Raw genomic sequence first — 19,081 nt, 5'->3', positions numbered from 1 at the left:
AAGAAAACCCCAGATAGGCTAACAAAAAGGGAATCATGACCGAACAACAATGAAAACAAAGATTACGTGGCAGCTAGGCAACTCAGTAAATAGAGCGCCAGGTCTAGGACATCTTCCTAAGTGAAAATCCGGCCACAGACACTTTGTAGTTGTGTGACCCTGGGAAAATCACTTAACCCCATCTGCCTCAGTTTCCTAATCTATTAAATGAGCTAGAGAAAGAAATGGCAAATCACTCCAGTATCTTTGCCAAGAAAACTCCAATGGGATTCATGCAGTTAGACATAATAGAAAAATGGCACAACAACATTTTTTTTTCTCTTAAGCTACTCTATTTTCTGCTTAGGAAATCTTTGTAGATTCAAAATTTGAGAGTAATAAACTAAAAAGACACAGTAGGGTATCTGATACTAGGACCACATACTAGTCCTTTGTGCAAAAACCTTCTATTACCAAATAGTGATCAAGCTCCTTCACATAACATTCAATCTGGTTCCACTTTACCTTTTCCAAGTATCTCACTTTATTCTACTCCTTGGTCCAGTCTAATCAGCCTCTCCTAAGTGCTCTGTCTATATTACTATAAACTCCTGTTCAAGCTGGTTCCTCTATCTAAAATGTCATCCTTTCTATTCTCTGACTATTAAATCCCTACACCCATCCTTCAAAGACCACTTTCTCTCCGTGAAAACTTCCTTAACATTTGTCCTCATCTCTTGTTTTACAGGTCTCTGATACATTTATAACCATTCCACATTTTCTCCTATTCCAATTCGGGCACAAAGAACATAAGAATAAGCATGAAGTCTTAACCTTTACACAGACACAGACACAGACACACAGACACACAGACACACAGACAGACACACACACACACACACACACACACACAGCTTTATGATAAAAGGAGATGCTTAATAGATGTTTGATGAATAAAGGAAAGAAAAATCTTGATATGACCCTAATTTTGAAAACAGAAGTGATTGTTAATCTCTGCTAAAGTATTTTTTACTATTGCAAATCTGAATTTGGAAAAATTTAGGGGACTTGCTCAAACAGTCACTAACTGAAAGACATCAATAACAGAGCAAGCATTTTTGGACCAAAAAATGGGTCAAAATGTCATTAGTTCCCAGGTCTATCTGTTATATTAGTTCTGCCAATGATCAGGGAATGGAAAAATGTAGGAAAAAGGAACTTGGCAAGGAAGCCAATAGGGGCTCAGGGAACTCAGAGGGGAAGGGAGAATGGGGGAAAAAAAGAGTGGCAAAAAGAAATCAGTACTAAGAAGCACTATACTGAGACATCAACTAGTGGAAAACAAGTTTAAGTCACTAGAAAGGAACCAAGAGAATTAAGGGATCCAATGAATCATTATAAATATCACTTCCATGGAATCACATTAGACTGGACAGGTCTGTTTGACTAAGGCCACATCCATTCATGATTAAGGCTAGGTAGCAATTGAGGCAAAGAATCTCCTCTTTCACCTAATTCCCCCGCCCCCCCCCCCCAAAAAAAAATCTAAATAAATGAACAAATTAATGAATCAGGGAAGGAAAGGTCCTCAGGGTTTCTGACCTATTTACATTCAATCTGTGTCATACATTGACCAAATGGGGCTTGTCCTAGAACCTATTGGTGGCCAGTGAGAATGAGATTGGTGTTGGTTTAAGACCTGGTCCTTAAAATAACCAAATGACCAAATACACTTGAATGAAGACAAGTATGTGAGGGAATGTTAAGAGTTAAAAGAGAAATTGCCTTTGAGGGTCTTAAAAGGGAATAAAAGAGGTTCTAACAGCAGGTCTGGCCAAGATGGGGTGGGGAAGATGAAAGCAGAAAGACTGAGCCAGAGGCCTAGGTACAACTGCAGCATGACTGAATTACAATCACAAGCCCAAGAAGAATCCATTCCTCAGAAGTCTGAAAACCACCCCACAAAAAGCAAATAAATTATGCTGGACAAAAAAAGCCAAGCTCAAGCAGCAATAAAATGTAGCTGGACTATTTCTTCTTCTTGGTTGTTCTTTTTCTTTTTACAACCTCCTGCTTTCTTAAGGCTAGGAGTCTTAGATGATGTAAGGAGAAAAGATAAGAGGAGGTGAGGTGAGAAAATAAAGAGGAAAAGTAGAAAATAAAGGGGAGAAGACTTGAAAAAGGCAGAAGGGTAAGTGGGAGCAAAAAGATTATGCCCTTTAAAAAAAAAAAAAGTAAAACAACAAAATTAAAACCATCCCCAGAAGCACAGAGCCACTATTTCTTACTCTGTCCTTCATCTTTTTATCCCCCATTTTCTCCGTCATTGCCTTCTCTCCAGTCCCTAACAAGGAATATAAGCAAACAGTACTCATTTCATTATTTGACCTGTGTGTCCTCCCATGGAAAACTGGTAAAAATATCTGTGGGTTGTTAAGCTCTTTGTACTCATTGAAAATGCTAGCTGGAAGTATGCTCTGACATTTCTGTAGACAACTGTGCCTTTGAAAATACAAAGAAACATGATATATAACAAGCTCTTCACCATAGCTTATAATGGAATCCAGAAAAAAAAAAAAATGATGATGAATCATAGAGTAGCACCAGTGATAAGAGGTGGGGAAGGGGGCTTGAAAGGATGAGACAAAGAGACAGAAACAGAGAGAAAATGAAAAAAAAAAAATTCATATCAATTTACTATCAAAAAAACCCAAACAAACAGTTCTTTTGTCTTTGATTTTTGGATTGACAAGGTTGAGAACAATATTCCTATTACATCATCAGTATAGGCTGAAATTGGTTTGATTAAATCTTTGAGGTTCTGTTACCTTACCACCTTAAAACATCGTACTACTCAACACAAGGAAGGTGTTTAAGGGAGAAGAAAAAACAACTGGGCAAAATGTCATGGTCTTCTGATTTAAAATAAAATAAATTTATTTTCATCAGAGCATCTAAAATTCAGGGGAAAATATTTTAGAAACAGGTTTTTTAAATTGCACTACAAGGTCATAGTAGTTATGGGAAAAACTGTCTAGAAGTTATACAGCAAACTCTTCCTCATTTAATAGAAAAGCAATCTTCCTTAACATGAAACCACCATAAACTTTCTATATTCCTCTCAAGCAATGTCAAGTTCTACAGATCTGTCCTTGATTTGTATCTATGGAATGAAATGAGATCTAAGCAATGACTAAAACACCGCTGAAACTGATTATATTATTACTAGGAAAAGAAAGTCAAGAGGGTATCTAGTCCTGCTTCAAATAAATTTAAATCTTATCTCTGGGTAGGTTTTAGAAAACATATGGACATATTCAGTTGTGATAAATGAAGATCTCTTTGTTCCATCATAAGGTGGAAATGTCCCTCACTATAACATTTTTGAATAAAATCATAGACCTAAGAGACTAAGTATTGCAAATGCTTTCCCAAAACAAGAATCTCTTCTTCAAAATCTCTAGCAAATATTGGTCCAGATGCTACGTGAAAAGCCCACTGACCTAATAATAGCCATGCCAAGAAATATATGCATAAGAAAGCTGTTCTATTCTGACCAGAAGTTATCCTCAGTGGTTCACATTAGAGATGGTCATGCTGCATGGAAATGAATAAAGAAAAAGGTCAAGACTTTCAAGGGAACTAATGAAAAAAAAAAAAAAATCAAATGTAGGTGGCCTAGCTGTACCAGATCTAAAACTCTATTATGAAGCAGCGGTCACCAAAACTATTTAGTATTGGCTAAGAAACAGACTAGTTGATCAGTGGAATACATTAGGTTCACAGGACAAAATAGTCAATAACTATAATAATCTAGTGTTTGACAAACCCAAAGACCCCAGCTTTTGGGATAAGAATTTACTATTTGACAAAAACTGCTGGGAAAATTGGAAATTAGTGTGGCAGAAACTAGGCATTGACCCATACTTAACACCGTAGTCTAAGATAAGGTCAAAATGGGTTCATGACATAAGCATAAAGAATGAGATTATAAATAAATTAGAAGAACATAGGATAGCTTACCTCTCAGACCTGTGGAGGAGGAAGGAATTTGTGACCAAAGAAGAACTACAGATCATTACTCATCACAAAATAGATAATTTTGATTATATGAAGTTAAAAAGTTTTTGTACAAACAAAACTAATGCAGACAAGATTAGAAGGGAAGCAATAAACTGGGAAAATATTTTTACAGTCAAAAGTTATGATAAAGGCCTCATTTCCAAAATATATAGAGAATTGACTCTAATTTATAAGAAATCAAGCCATTCTCCAATTGATAAATGGTTAAAGAATATGAAGATGATTTTCAGATGAAGAAAAGGAAACTATTTCTAGCCATATGAAAAGATGCTCCAAATCATTATTGATCAGTGAAGTGCAAATTAAGACAACTCTGAGATACCACTACACACCTGTCAGATTGGCTAAGATGACAGGAAAAGATAATGATGAATGTTGGAGAGGATGTGGGAAAATTGGGACAGTGATACATTGTTGGTGGAACTGTGAATGCATCCAACCATTCTGGAGAGCAATTTGGAATTATGCTCAAAAAGTTATCACATTGTGCATACCCTTTGACCCAGCAGTGTTACTACTCGGCTTATATTCCAAAGAGATCTTAAAGAAGGGAAAGGGACCCACATGTGCAAGAATGTTTGTGGCAGTCCTCTGTAGTGGGCAGAAACTGGAAACTGAGTAGATGCCCATCAATTGGAGAATGGCTGAATAAATTGTGGTATATGAATATTATGGAATATTATTGTTCTGTAAGAAAAGACCAGCAGGATGATTTCAGAAAGGCCTGGAGAGACTTACATGAACTGATGCTGAGTGAAACGAGCAGGGCCAGGAGATCATTATATACTTCAACAACAATACTATATGATGATCAATTCTGATGGAAGTGGCTCTCTTCAATGAGATGAACCAAATCAGTTCCAATTGTTCAATAAGGAAGAGAACCAGCTACACCCAGTGAGAGAACTGCAGGAACTGAGTGTGGACCACAACATAGCATTTCTACTCCTTCTGTTATTGTTTGCTTACATTTTTGTCTTCCTTCTCAGATTATTTTTACCTTATTTCTGAATATGATTTTTCTTATGCAACAAGATAACTATATAAATATGTATACATATATTGCATTTAACATATACTTTAACATAGTTAACATGTATTAGTCTACCTGCCATCTAGGGGAGGAGGAAAGGGGAAGGAGAGGAAAAGTTGAAACAGAAGGTTTTGCAAAGGTCAATGCTGAAAAAATTACCCATGCATATGTCTTGTAAATAAAAAGATATAATAAAAAAATAAAGATGAAATTTCAAAAAAAGAAAAAAATGAATAAAGTACCTAATTTTTTTAACGACTCTATTCTTTGTTTAAACATAAACTGTCAATTCCAAATGGCAAAACTCTTAGTTTAACAGCCAAATCTTTTAAACTGTTCTCCAATTTAAAATCTATGTAAATGAGGAGGATGGGTGGCTAAATTCCATGCAAAAATAATGGGGATGCGTAAATGTCAAGTTCTGAGAGAGTCTGAATAGGTAGTTACTTTGTAAACTTCAAGGGTTTTTTTGCAGATATGAGATAGAAGATTTAAATTTGTTATTTTGACACCTCAAATTTGTACTGGCTGATGACATACCACTAGACTCCCTAGATCAGAAGACTATAATCATTATCCTCTAAACATATTATAATAATGATTGTGAGACATTTGTATACAAGTCACTGAAATTTCCAAACATTTGGCCCACTGAGAAAGAAGAGCACAATATACATCCTGACAATAATATAGAGGAAGAAAATGAAAAAGAGAATAATTCTGTTGTGTAAGAAGAGCTACTGAATCAAGAGCAGAAGAGCAATTAAAATGGGCTACCCCACAAGTTTTCCTTCTTGGATACTACATCATTTTGCTTTCCCTATAATTATAAAGAATTTGGCAAATATGGAAATACAAGAGGGAGGATGGTATAGAAAGAACAATAATGTTGATGGCAGATGTAGCTAAGTAGTAAAAGGAAAAACAATTCATCACATGCATTTCTAAATTCTATGGATATATTCGAATATGAAATACTGTGTAGCTTCTGCATTATAAGATTAAAAATAGAATCGTTCTGGGAATTGTTAATATTCCATTAAAGTATGCTTAAATATTACTACCACCCCCACTCAAATACAACTCTAGATGGGGGAAGGGGAGAAGAAATCTGTTTATATGCTTTAAGCAGCATCTGTTCTATTGAAAAAGTTCAAAGATGACTTTTTATTATAGATACATCTTTAAATATAATGAACATCTTTTTTTAAACATGGCTAATAAGGAAAAGTTTTGCATGACCATATATATATATATATAAAATTAAGATTATATTCCTTGGTTTCTCAATAAGTGGGGGAAGGGGAATAGGAAGGAGAGAATTTAGAACTCAATTTTTTAAAAAAAATTAATATTAAAAATTTTATAATTGAGAAAAAATTCAAAAATATGATGAGCATGAGTGATGAAGCTTCAGCTGATTCAAAATCACCATCACTTTACATCTGAGGTCAAATCGATGACCAACAAGCATACTCATGCTTCCTCTTTCCAGTCCTTCAACTGAAGGACAACCAGGCAACCAAACCCGACAAGACCTTTTAAATCATCAGACTCAGCTTTCTTACTTTATCCAAAAAAAAAAAAGAGAAAGAAAGAAAAGAGTGAGAAAAAAAAAACTACTTCCAATTTTAATTCAGAATATTCAAAATTGCTGGAGGAGGGCCATTAAGTATGATCAAAGAGCTGCTAACTTAAAGTAGCAAATTTGCTGCCTAAACACATCAAAAATTATCCATACCACAGATACCATTTTTAACAGTTTTTCATTGACCCCCTCATCAGGAATCATTCACCTATTCTGGGCAACAGTGAATGTTCTTTATATAGCTATATTTAAATACCACCCATGAGTTCCTATTTTGAACTATGCACTCAGAATAAAACACAGATCAAATATTTCTGCAAATTTATTCAGCCTTTACATTAGAATTATGTTCTTTCTCTCCCCCCCACTCCCCCATTCCTCATGCTGTCCTCTGACATCAACCAGTGGGAATCAACAGAGATTAATGTTTCCTTGGTCTGAAACTTGAACACCCTCTGATGTTCATATAAGTATGTGCTCTTCTCTTGGACCCAGAAAGGAATTTAAAATTTGCTTAGAGAAGTACTTTTGGTATATGACCAAAAGATGTCAAGACTGCCATAATACTTTTTATATAAGACTCTAAGGTTAAAAGGGCTCTTACAAAATGAGGAACAGAAGTGCCCTATCTTTACAAGCTCATACCAGAAACGCATGAAGTCATGTCATAAAACAAGAGCATAGGATAAACCATTTATTAATTTTTAAAAATATATAAACTGGATTTACAAGAGAACAATCATAGTATCATGGATATAGAGCAGTCTATGAATTTTTAAAAAATATTTCAGTAATTGTATGTCAATATAATTGGTTACTTTTGCAATATTGTGTATTTTATTTTTTTCATTAAAATATATTATTCTAAGAGGGGAATCACAGGTTTCAGGCTATTCAAGCTCCCTCATCTGTGTCAATGAATGTGTCCTTGATTAATAAGACCTGAAAGCATAACAGAATGAAAGAAAAAGCAGTAGTATAACCCAGTCTATGTAATGCTAGACTTGAAATCAAAAAGGCTTGCTTTTAAATTGTTCTTGCAAAATTTACTAGCTATGACTATGGATATATCATTCAATTTCACTGAGCCTCAATTTTTCTCATATGAAAAATGGTGTTTCCAGTCATAAAATGGTAGATAAATAGCAATTTATTATTATTATTATTACTGTAGAAACAAACTACATACCTGCCACTTTAAAGATTGTCGCTTTTATTTCCTTTTTCTGTTATTATACCTACTTCATCACCAAACCTCCAAAATCACAGGATTTTGAATTAAGAAAATAGGAGGGAAAAAAACCCTCAAAAACAATCTAGCCCCACTCTTTTTTTTTTTTTTTTAGGTGAAGGAAATGATTCAAGTTCATTACACTTGTAGTAACAAAGGCAGTATCTGAACTCAGGTGCCTTGATTCTAAATGCACTATATCACTCATTACATGACAAATCAGTGCCATACCTGAAGCCCTTTCAGCTTCATTCAAATATTTCAGCTTCTAATAAATAGGGTTCACTGCATACATGAGTCTGCCACAGCAGCTTAGTCTTTCTAAGAACAAAACAATTTATTTTTTCTTTTTTATTAAATTGACTTTCCTTTTGTTTTATATAATGAAAAGCTGAAGGAATTTAAACACTGTAACTTCAATATCTTACAATGTCAGAGCAATTTGATAGCCAGAGTGTTTTGTATTATTTCCTTACAATGATGTAAAGGCTACTAAGAGCCATGTAGTTAAGAAAACTCAGATTAAAGAGGTTAAGAGAGGAGTAAAAGAAAATAATTTTTCAATTCACAGGAAATACTAAGAAGCCAAAAGTTATTGTTACTTCATAGGTATATGTATGACCTCCAAGTATGAGAAGGAAGTGATAACCAGAATTTGGAAAAAATTTTTAATGGAAGAAAGATAATATGAAATCTGAATTCTGGATGTTATTGGAAATCAGGGAACTTGGGTTAGTTTCTAGTACTCAGTTTTCCTGTCTCCAAGTTAGATTATCAGTTCTATGGTCCCTTCTAGTCCTTATATTCTCTGTTCTCCAGTGAGGAACCAAAGTAGCAACAGGGCTCATTATTTCTGGTACTCATAAAAAGATTTTTCAGAAGACAGTTTAGGGATGCTTTCCAATCTTGGAATTCTTCTCTTAAAGTCATATGACATACACATGTTTACTTCTTTTAAAAAACCTTAACTTTGCCTTTTAATTTATAAGTCAAGAAACCCATAATATTCAACAAACTATTAGGATACAAAAATCGAAAAGACTTAGAAATGTGTAACAAAACTATTGAAAAAGAATAAGATCTCTCTTATCCTTGAGCAGAAAGCAATATCTTTTTCATAAGGACTCTCCTGATCTACCCAAATGCCAATTCTGGCCCTAATAACTTTCCATTAATTTATTTTGTACATAGTTCTATCATCTTCCCTACTAGAAAGAATCCTCTCTGAAAGTAGTTTGTTTCACTATTTGTATTTATATCTGCAATGCCTAACACAGTGGCTGACACATAGTAGGCACTTACTAAATGCTTATAGATTGACCAATTGATTAAAATGCTGAAACTAACCACCAGCTAATCTTTGTTTATTTGTACACAGACCATCTGTTTCTTAGAGACTTACAGGAGGTAGCTGCTAATTAGCCCACACTTGTTAAATACTCCAATCAGCACTTTTCCTGCTATTCACAGTCCTGATATCATGAAACAACTCCTAAGTTCTCCCAGCATTCTTCTGGCAATTCACTTCCAAATCTTAGAGCCTATTCTGAGCTTCCTCCTCTTAATCTAGCTTTAAATCATCACCTGTTCTTAGCTCTCTTTAATAAATTTCAATTTCTCAAGTTCTCTTCCTATCCTCTTCCCCCACCACATATTTTACTCCTGTATTACCACTATTCTCTGGCTGAGTCTCTTTCAATATTCCAAGGACTGCTGTGTTTGAAGTCTTGCAGTCTTACACCACAGGTGAAATTTGTTATTTTTCAGTCCCATCCAACTCTCTGTGGCATCATTTTTTTCTATGGCAAAGATATTGGAGTGGTATGCCATTTCCTTCTCCACCCCATTTTACAGATGAGGAAACTGAGGCAGATAGTTAGGTGACTTGTCCAAGGTCACACTGCCAGTGTCTCAAGAAAGATTTGAACTCAAGAACATTACCCACTGCACCACCTAGCAGCTTAGAGGTAGGTATTGAATATTCTTCTTCTTTGCCTTTTTTTCAGTATTGATAATGTCTTAAGTTTTTTCCTGTACCTTTGATATCTTCTCTTTCATCGACTCCTTCTTGTGAATCAACCTCTCACTGGGAACTATTCTTTCATTTGGCTATGTTTTCTTTCTTCTGGTTTCACTTACAGTAAGAATATCAAGACTGGTAAACCTCATCTCTTCCTGTATGATGACCACTCAATTACTGGACAAGGACCTCACATTTAGAGTTCTAAGAGCCAAGACAAAATGTATAAATGGCATAAAAACTGTTTAATTTCTTGCATGCAAATACATGCAATGTTCTGTCTCCCTCTCAGTACCATTACCCATGGCGGCAGAGAAATGCAAAAGGAGCAACACAATTAAGGGACATTTTGTATTTTACTTTGGGTTACCATGGACTATGCAGATAGGCAGGAGCTTATCTTTACTTAGCTAAACATGTCCTATTCAAACTCAAAATGATTCTATTAACAACCTCAACCTTATTGGGCTTTCACTTTTGCGTCCTCCTTTCCCTTTTCATTTTTACACTCATTCCCACTTAACAGATTCATTATTCTTAATCTATGCATTTTGTATGGCTGAAAATTTTCTAACATGCTGGGAAAGATTATTATCAAAAGGGGAAACTTGACTGCATGCAAGAAACCTCCATAGGCAGAGAGATTATGGTATGAGCTGGCTGACCTAGTTAAGTCTGATGATTTTTATTAAACACACAGAATTTAACATGCCTTCCTGTTAATATTTTCTTTCCCACCACTAAAAAAAAAGTATCAAAATGTTGAAAAGCTGCGTAATTTTCTATTGACCTGTATACTTACCCACAAAAGTCATAGATATAAGAGCTTGAAGATAGGGAATTTGTAAGGCATAATTTTATATTTCAAAATTATCTCCCTCCCTTGTCAGACAAGAGGCATTCATCTTCATTTAAAATATTTTGTTCTTCTTTACTGACCTTGTGGATCTTATATTTGTTTTAATTTATTCCTCACTTCATCTCCCCTTCTTCCCAATTTCTACTTCACTTTAATAAATTACTTTTACCCTAAGGAGATCAAATGATAAACTCCTTTTTAACAGAGCACATCATGGTTTTAGTGAGCTTAAGAATGTTAAACAACGGATTACCTAGCCCATGCATTGTTGGAAAATGATTTCAAAAATACCAAACACCACACATGATCATTTAGAAAAGCAAAACTTAACATTTGAGCCATAGATTAATGCACAAATAAATACCAAACAAAGCTTTCAATAGGATTGTTTATGCTCATTTCAATAGCTTCAAATACATGCATCTACCTGGGATAGGTATGATGATTCACCACCTCTGAGGGGGAAAAAAGCAGCAAGGATCCATGGATGACTCCAAACCTAAGAACACTTTCAGGTTTCCTTTCAGGGGCTCCACGATGACTTCAAAGTAACCAGAATACATCAAAGGCACTAAAACAAATGCAGCAACAGCTCCTACCAAGGAACAACATTGTAAAGAACAGTCTAAAGGCAGGCTAGCGAATAGATAACCTCAAAAGTGGCTCCTCAACCAAGGGGCCAAGACAACCTTCTTAGCTTTCCTTCCATTCCCAAGGAAGATGTCTTAGCAACCAGAACACTATCCCTCTACTCTTGCAGGCTTTGCACTAATTAACCAAGAGTTTTAGATTTTAAGGCTCATCTTCTCTTCTGCACCATGCAAATTGCTTACAATTTGCTTTAAAGCTCTCAAATTGATCCATGGACATAATTTTAGGTTTCTTCAGTAAGATTTCAGGAAGCAAAGGGTTGCAACCAAATTTGTTTTTTCTGGTAATATACCACAGAATACAATATAGTACTCTGCATATAGTGGGTAGCTGCCACAACTTGAAAACAGATGCAAAATAAATACTTCATTCTTTAAATCTGAAGCTTTCAGATTTCATCTCAGAAGAAAATTAATACACAGCTGGGAGCTGACCTTCAACCACGAACCTTCATATCTTAATTTTCATTTATTCTTTGTTGCTTTCATTTCCTCTTACCTTTGTCATAGATTTTGGAGAGGCACTTTTTATATAATGAAATGCTCCTGGTTTTCCCCACATGAGTAGTTAAGTAACCAGTATCCATCATCCCACTACTCTGCTGCTTCTCTCCCCACACAGATATTTTGGAAAATCAGGACTACCAATTCAAATCAGCAAACCTGCATTAAGTAGCTGAGACATAAGGTCTGTGAGCTAGGGGCAGGTACAGAGGCAAAACTTAATCAGTACCTACCCACAGGAAGCTTGTATTCTACTAGGAGTGGGGGGAGGAGAGGAGAATTTAAAAGAGCCAAACAGAAAGGGCAAAGATTTGTAGATGGAATTATTAGCATTTGAAGTAATCTAGACAGGCTTTCTCAGAAAGAGATGGCATCTAAACTGAGCTTTCAAAGAAAACAGAAGTCTCACAGGGAGGGATAAGGAAGAAATAGGTCTCAGGCCTGGGGGATGATTTATGTTACTATAAAGAAGTGGGTTATGGGATATTAAGTTCAGGGAAAATCTAGTAGTCAAATTTGGTATGAATTAGATGTGAAAATATGACTGGAGAGGTAAGCCAGAGCCAGGCTGTGAATGGTCTTGAGGACCAAGATAAGGTATTTGTATTTTTTCCTACATCAATTAAAGAATCATTAAAGATTTTGTAAAAACCAAGTATGACAAAGTATTATTGCCATTTTCCTAATACAATTAAGCAAGAAAAGCAGGGGACTAATGAGGATAATAAAGAAGAAAAATAACTAAATTAATAAAATAAGTTATTTAAAATAATTAAGTCCCAAGAGAGGAGATACATTTGGGAGAATGTTTTGAACATGGGGTGGAGAATTTGGGGGGATTTTTTTTTTTTTTAAGTTAAAGACTATTCCATAACTCTCCCATTCTCCTCCCTTAAAATGCAATGTGCCCTTATGGCTGAAATTTTTTCATTTTGTTTCCTATATATCAGAAATGTACCACCACCACCCCCCATATTTCTCCCCTTCTATTAAACTATAAGCATTTTACTCAACTCAAATGCTACCTCCATTTCAAAGGCTTCCTCTTCATTAGTAAAACAGCTTTCCTCCTCCTATCTCACCAAATGCTTTGTTTTGTAACTCTCTAATGAATTTATCATGCCATCTTGTGTAATGTAATCATATTAGACTGTAAGCTCCAAAAGGACTGTGTAAGAATGTCTGCATTATACAAATTATTTTTAATCATCCTAGTACCTAGCACTTTATAAAGCACTTTTTATAAAAGTGAAAGCTTTAAAAATATTTGGTGATTATTATGGTGATCAGGGCCTCTCTCAGACCAAGCCAGGTTTTTATACTGTGTTCGTGAGGAACATTTGGAAATGTCCCCTTTCAGGATTGTGGAATGAAAATTTATAGCTTGGGAATAGAGGACCTGGTCTGCCATGAAAAGCCACTCTTTTAATGTGTTACATTTGAGATAAGAGAAGAAAGGAGAAAGATAGGACTGAGATGTATGGAACTGAGTAGAAGGATACTGTGGATGATACGAGGGAAGAATCATCAAAAGAATTGTCTAAAATTGTTAAAAGGTAGGAGGAAAACCCAAAGAAAGTATATAAAATATACTCCTTTAAAATATTTTTTAAATGACTCAATTTACCTTCTATCTCTTTGGTGTTAACCTAACCTTATTTGAAAGCATAAAATTCTCTGGATATTTGTACTTTAAGGTTTTGTCATTACTTAAAGAAAATTCCTAATGTATCTTTGTATGATCTACAATGAGAAAAACATGGATGTTGAATTAAAATGAATAAATTATTGCTCCTATACATCAATATTAACCAAGTTAAAGTTGTGAAATTCAATTTACAGTTCAATCAGAAGAAAAGTTACAGAATAACTGGACATTTTAAAGGGGGAAATCCCCCTTCTTTTCTCTCCCAAATGACTGTAATCTCTTTGAGCAAAGAAACCTGTTTTTAGTTCCTCTGTATTTAACTCCTAATTTTACTCTCCTAACTCTACTTAACCTAGTATCCCATGTCCTGCAGAAGAGTGATCCCTCAATAAATATTCTTGTCTGCCTGGCTAGCCATAGCAAATTCAAATCTTAATTTTAAATAGAACAAGGGAACCCAAAAATAATAAAACCTCGCTTTGGGACAGAAAACATTAAGCCAATTCCAAACTCCTTCAATTTCAACTGGCCTAGCCCCATGGGGAAATGAAAGAGGGAGATGTAGATATCCATTTGCAATAGCTAGAAACTCATAGGAACAGAATCAATTTCAGGAGTTTTTCTGGCCTCTTATATATGAACACAATGAAAGGGGTACACAACTACTGTGGGACTTTTCTCTTTCTCCCACCGCTCATTCCAAAAACTGAATAGTACTCCTAGGGAGAATGCGGGCTGAAGGACCTGCTGAATACAGCTTCCCCCAACAGCCATTCTGTTGCTGACCCAGTAAGATTGTTAGAAAAACTACAGACCACTGTCTAAAGGAGATTCTTCAGTCCTTAAGAGACAAATAGAGCAAAATTGAGGTTTTTAAGGGATTCAACACAAATTAACCCTGAGATTGGGGGGAGAGAAAAATTAGTAAGCATTAAGCCTAAATTGATACCTGGGCCTCCCTCTTAAAGATAGAAAGGCACAATAGGACTGTTCCCCAAGTTTCAGGAGTTAGAAGGCTGGTCTGAACACCCAAAGGTGGGAAAACAGACTCAGAGAAAGGGAATCCCTAATTTGTGAGCCCTACATCCAAAGAGCTGCAATGAAGAAGGATGGCACCTTTCTGCCAAATGAAAAAACTCTGGAGGCCTCCTGCCTTCTCTGGTGACAAAGACTATGCCTCGGGACACAGAAAGGATTGCTTTGGCAAAGGCTTTTGGACTGGCCTGAAACCACCGATTGGTGCCAATTGCTTCGAGTCAGAGAGAACCGGAGGAGGAGCCAAATCCAGCTCTCCGCTTTTATGGACATCTCTGGGAAAAGCTGGCTTACCACCAAGTGTTCTGTTTTACAAAGGTTCTCTACAGTGGTGAAAAAAGAAATCTCTTTATCTAATCCCTATCTGCACTAAGCCTCAGGCTTCACATCCAATCAGTCACCCACCAGGAAAGCAGGGCCCAGGCCGAAGGGCATCCTGCCAGCGATCCCCCACCACCATCACCCCCCAGGTGCACCCTTGGCTCTCAACAGCAGTCGGACTCATCCTCCCACTGCCCCTGGAAAAGGGTGTGAAGGCCCACGTCCCAAGCTTGTATTGAGTCCCTGTGACTCTGCAAACCAAAGAGTCCAGGATCCCCCCTCCCCATACAGATTACGTCCTCCTATCAAAAAGTAAGCTCAGTGCAGGGTCTGTTCCAGCTCTCAATTTGTACTTGTCCTTCAATCAATATTTCAATAAATCTCTCCTTTAAATCTGTAAGTACTCTGCTTGCAAGTGAAGTTGGCATCCACACAAAGAGCAATGGCAGAGTGGAAAGAAAAGAGAAAAAAATCAAATTTGAACTGTTACTTACATTTTAAATTCCAGTTTTTGTGTAAATTTTTTAAATTTAATTATTTCAAAACTTACAGCACAGGATCTAAAACATACATGGAATTTTTGTATATATTTATCCATCTGTGTGCTTAGATGTATATGTGTGTATAATATATACTTGTACACAAATAATACATCTATAGATTTTATATGTATGTGAATGTATAAATGGCTGTGTATACGGCACATGCATCACCACAGGAGTAGATATGTTTGCATACATTTACATGTATATCGTATATGCACGGTGCACTTTTATATAATTATACAGGTGGATGTAAAATATACATTTTACATGTATATCATATATGCATATATATATATATATATATATATATATATATATAATCATATCACTGGAGATGTATATGTACATTTTATATAAGCACATACAGCTAATCACACATGGATATATGTACATATACTTGTATGTATATAGTATATGCATTATGTATTTATATATAATTATATAGGTGGATATAAAATATATATACATGTACATAGTATATGCGTGTGTGCGTGTATACACACACACACACACACACACACACACATTTAACCATATACAGATATGTGCATATATACACACATTTTATGTAGATGTAAAATGTATACTTTTTTTTTTAGTAAAATTAAAATCTCACCAGGAAATCTAGACATAATTAATAGGAAAAAGATAAAGAAAACTAAGGAGACTGGCTATACAAAGAGAATAGTATAATTGGGGGAGGGAGAAATGGCTTTAATGAAATCCTGTTCATGTTGCAGCACGCAGGAAAATCTTGATTTCTATCAAAATGGAAGATTATCACCTTCAGGACAGAATCTTCCACCTGACAATTGCAATTCTAAACCCCATAGACGTTTCAGGAATAGCAATGAGTAACCAATCTTTCCACAGAAAATAAGGCACAGTATATGATGCAGTAGTTGGAAAGGATTTGGTTTTCCCCTGAGATTCATAAACAAATTTTTAATTATACAACTGCAAAAAAAAAAATCATCAGGCAAACTCTCTGCCTAGCAAGTAGGTGGAAGAAGGTATTTCCCCAAGTTGTGTGACAAAGGATGGGAATCTGGGCTGCATTTCCTCATCTGATCACTGCATCAAAGACTCTGAGACTCCCCACTTGATAACTCCAATAATGTGAAATATCTCGACTCACTACAGCAACCTATATAAGCTACATGGTGAAAATTATTGTGTCAATTTTCATTTAAGACATTACTGGAGAAAAGCCCTGGCAAATACTCCCTTTCCACAAAATCCATTATTTTCCCAGGCTAATACCAACAGACTGGGGAGAAAAAAACAAACAAACAAACAAACTTGTTAACCTGTGTCTTTTTGTATGAAATCAGTAAAATGAGTTACTGCCACAGGAGGCACCTTTTATCTCCCGTAAAGCTGCCTCATAGAGAAAAAGACTAACTTACTACTAAAAGCCAATAAAGGTAATAGCTGTGCTACTCTTAAAAATAAAAGTAAATGACTCCTCTACTTGCTTATAGAAAAGATGTTTTTTCTCTTTTCATTTTGCCCAATATCACCATTTTTGAATGAACTACTAAATGCAACTAAGTTTAGCACTAGGTTATATTATAACTCTATTGTCTTTCTCCCTCTTTTAATTGCCTCTTCCTAAAATTGAAGGCACTCTAAACTATTTTCAGTTATAATTTAAAAACAATTGTCTAAGGCACAGTAGACAGGATATTTTTCCTTCATTGAACAATTTCCATACTACAGCATCATCTAGTAACCCAAATTTGCTCTTTATATGGTAAAAAATTTATTCTCAACAATTGATGTCGTAAGAACTCTAGGTGAGTGCTAGGTCAAAAAACTAGGCTTAAATAAAAGATAAACAGCAGAACATTTATACAGCACTTTTAAGTGTGCATAGTGATTTACATTCATAATCTCATTTTATCCTCACAACAACCCTGAGAAGTAAGTGGAATTATCCCATTTTACAGATAAGGAAAAGAAGGCAGCCAGAATTTAAGTAAATTGCCCAGGGACACATAGCTAGTAGATGTTTGTGGCAGAATTTGAACTCAGATCTTTTTGCCTCCAAGTCCAGACCTATTGTACGCCATAATCAGATCCTACATGACCTTCCCCATCTCAGCCCATCCCCAGATTCACATTTCCTTTAGCTAACAATCTTCCGTTTGATTAAAAGCATACCATTTCATTTATGTTGCTGAAAAATGTGTGTGGAATACTAATCTCAACTCTGTCGTCTCTATGATAACTATCTGATGACGGAGAGGAATAAGGCCAAAAATAAAGTCAGACTGCAAATACTGCATGCATTCTGTAATTATTCAGATTTAATTTAATCGATTTGCAGAGACAACGCAAGGATATGTGACTAGAGCTTGAATAAAGCCAAAACTGTATCCATTATAATCTGCAAATGTGTTTTTGTTTCCATAGTTAACATACCTTTGTAACCTTTCCCAGGCTTTATGAAACTATCTTATTAAAAACAACCCAGAAGTTCAATGCCATCCATTAAACTGTTTGAGCTGCCAAATTTATGGGATCTACTTAACAAGTCATTATTGCAATGGTTTCCAAGATATCTTGTTTTTCACATAGGTTTATTTTGCTGGAATGAATCACATATATTTCAGAGGAAGAAAGGAAAAAAGAATCCTTGTTTACCAATTTAGAAATTGATTGGTGTGTTCAAATATAAAACTACTTTTTAGAAAAATTAATATTTTACTTCTTCCTTACCTTCAGCAGCTCCCTAGGAAAATCACAGCCTTCATTCACACCTTGGAGATTTGTAATAAATTCCTGACAGGTCATCTTCTTTCCAATATTCTGGAATATAGGTAGAAAAACAAATACATATCCCAGTGACTTAATGAATGACTTACAAATACTTATTTAGTCCCTATCCCCATTTTCCCTGACATATTTAGTTCAGATATAACTTAAAAAAAAAGCATGGTTTGCTCTGGCTTTTAATGGGATTGATAGAAATTCTGGCCAAAAAAGGGGGAGGAGGGAAAATAAGTTAGAAGACACATTTTTTTTAATTATTAAAATGTATAATACTTTTAAATAAGAGCACAATTATGTCAAAAAAAATTTTGTTTTTTCACCTGGTGAAATCATCTATGTCACATTTAGCAAAAGAATATACATTCCAAATATTAATTAAATGGTATTTCTAAGTTGATTTCTGGTGGCTGAATGACTTTATGGATAGCTTCATACACACATATATAATTTCACTTACTCATTCAAAATCTTTTCCACTGCCTCTTCCTGACATGAAAATGTCCCTAGATCTTCTAAAGCTGAATTAGTAAATTACAAGCTCCAAACAGAGCTAACCTAAAAGGAAAAACTTCCAGAAGTAGACTGACTATCTATGGATTCAAGAACAGCCTCGCTAAGTTCAAGCAGGCTCACCACGAGAAAAGGTCAATTTAATTCACAAAGGCAAAAGAAAAGGAGTGGTAATAGGCACCAAAACTTGGTCTTGCAGGGAGATGGGGTTCTATTTTCCCCCCGATGGCCATGATATGACTTTACAGGCAAGTGGTATTTACAATATGGAAACCTAAAGAAAAGTCCTCAAATCAC

General features: G+C 35.3%; 1 protein-coding gene across 4 annotated transcripts in view; it reads right to left on the bottom strand.

Moving 5' to 3' along the window:
* The window catches only part of PSD3 (pleckstrin and Sec7 domain containing 3), a 435,130-nt gene that overhangs the window by 237,375 nt on the left and 178,674 nt on the right, over positions 1-19,081 (bottom strand). For 3 of the 4 annotated variants that reach the window (XM_051975648.1, XM_051975650.1, XM_051975647.1), the window contains exon 9: positions 18,221-18,310. In XM_051975648.1, the coding sequence (XP_051831608.1) occupies positions 18,221-18,310 (90 nt within the window). Of the gene's footprint in view, positions 1-7,770; positions 11,389-18,220; positions 18,311-19,081 lie in introns of those variants that run through there. The other variant, XM_051975649.1, reaches the window with a different exon arrangement.

The sequence above is a fragment of the Antechinus flavipes genome, chromosome 2 (genome assembly GCF_016432865.1).
Source record: "Antechinus flavipes isolate AdamAnt ecotype Samford, QLD, Australia chromosome 2, AdamAnt_v2, whole genome shotgun sequence".
In the NCBI taxonomy this organism is placed as follows: Eukaryota; Metazoa; Chordata; class Mammalia; order Dasyuromorphia; family Dasyuridae; genus Antechinus; species Antechinus flavipes.
Note: the sequence above shows the minus strand (reverse complement) of the source record. Positions and strands in the feature narration are given on the sequence as shown.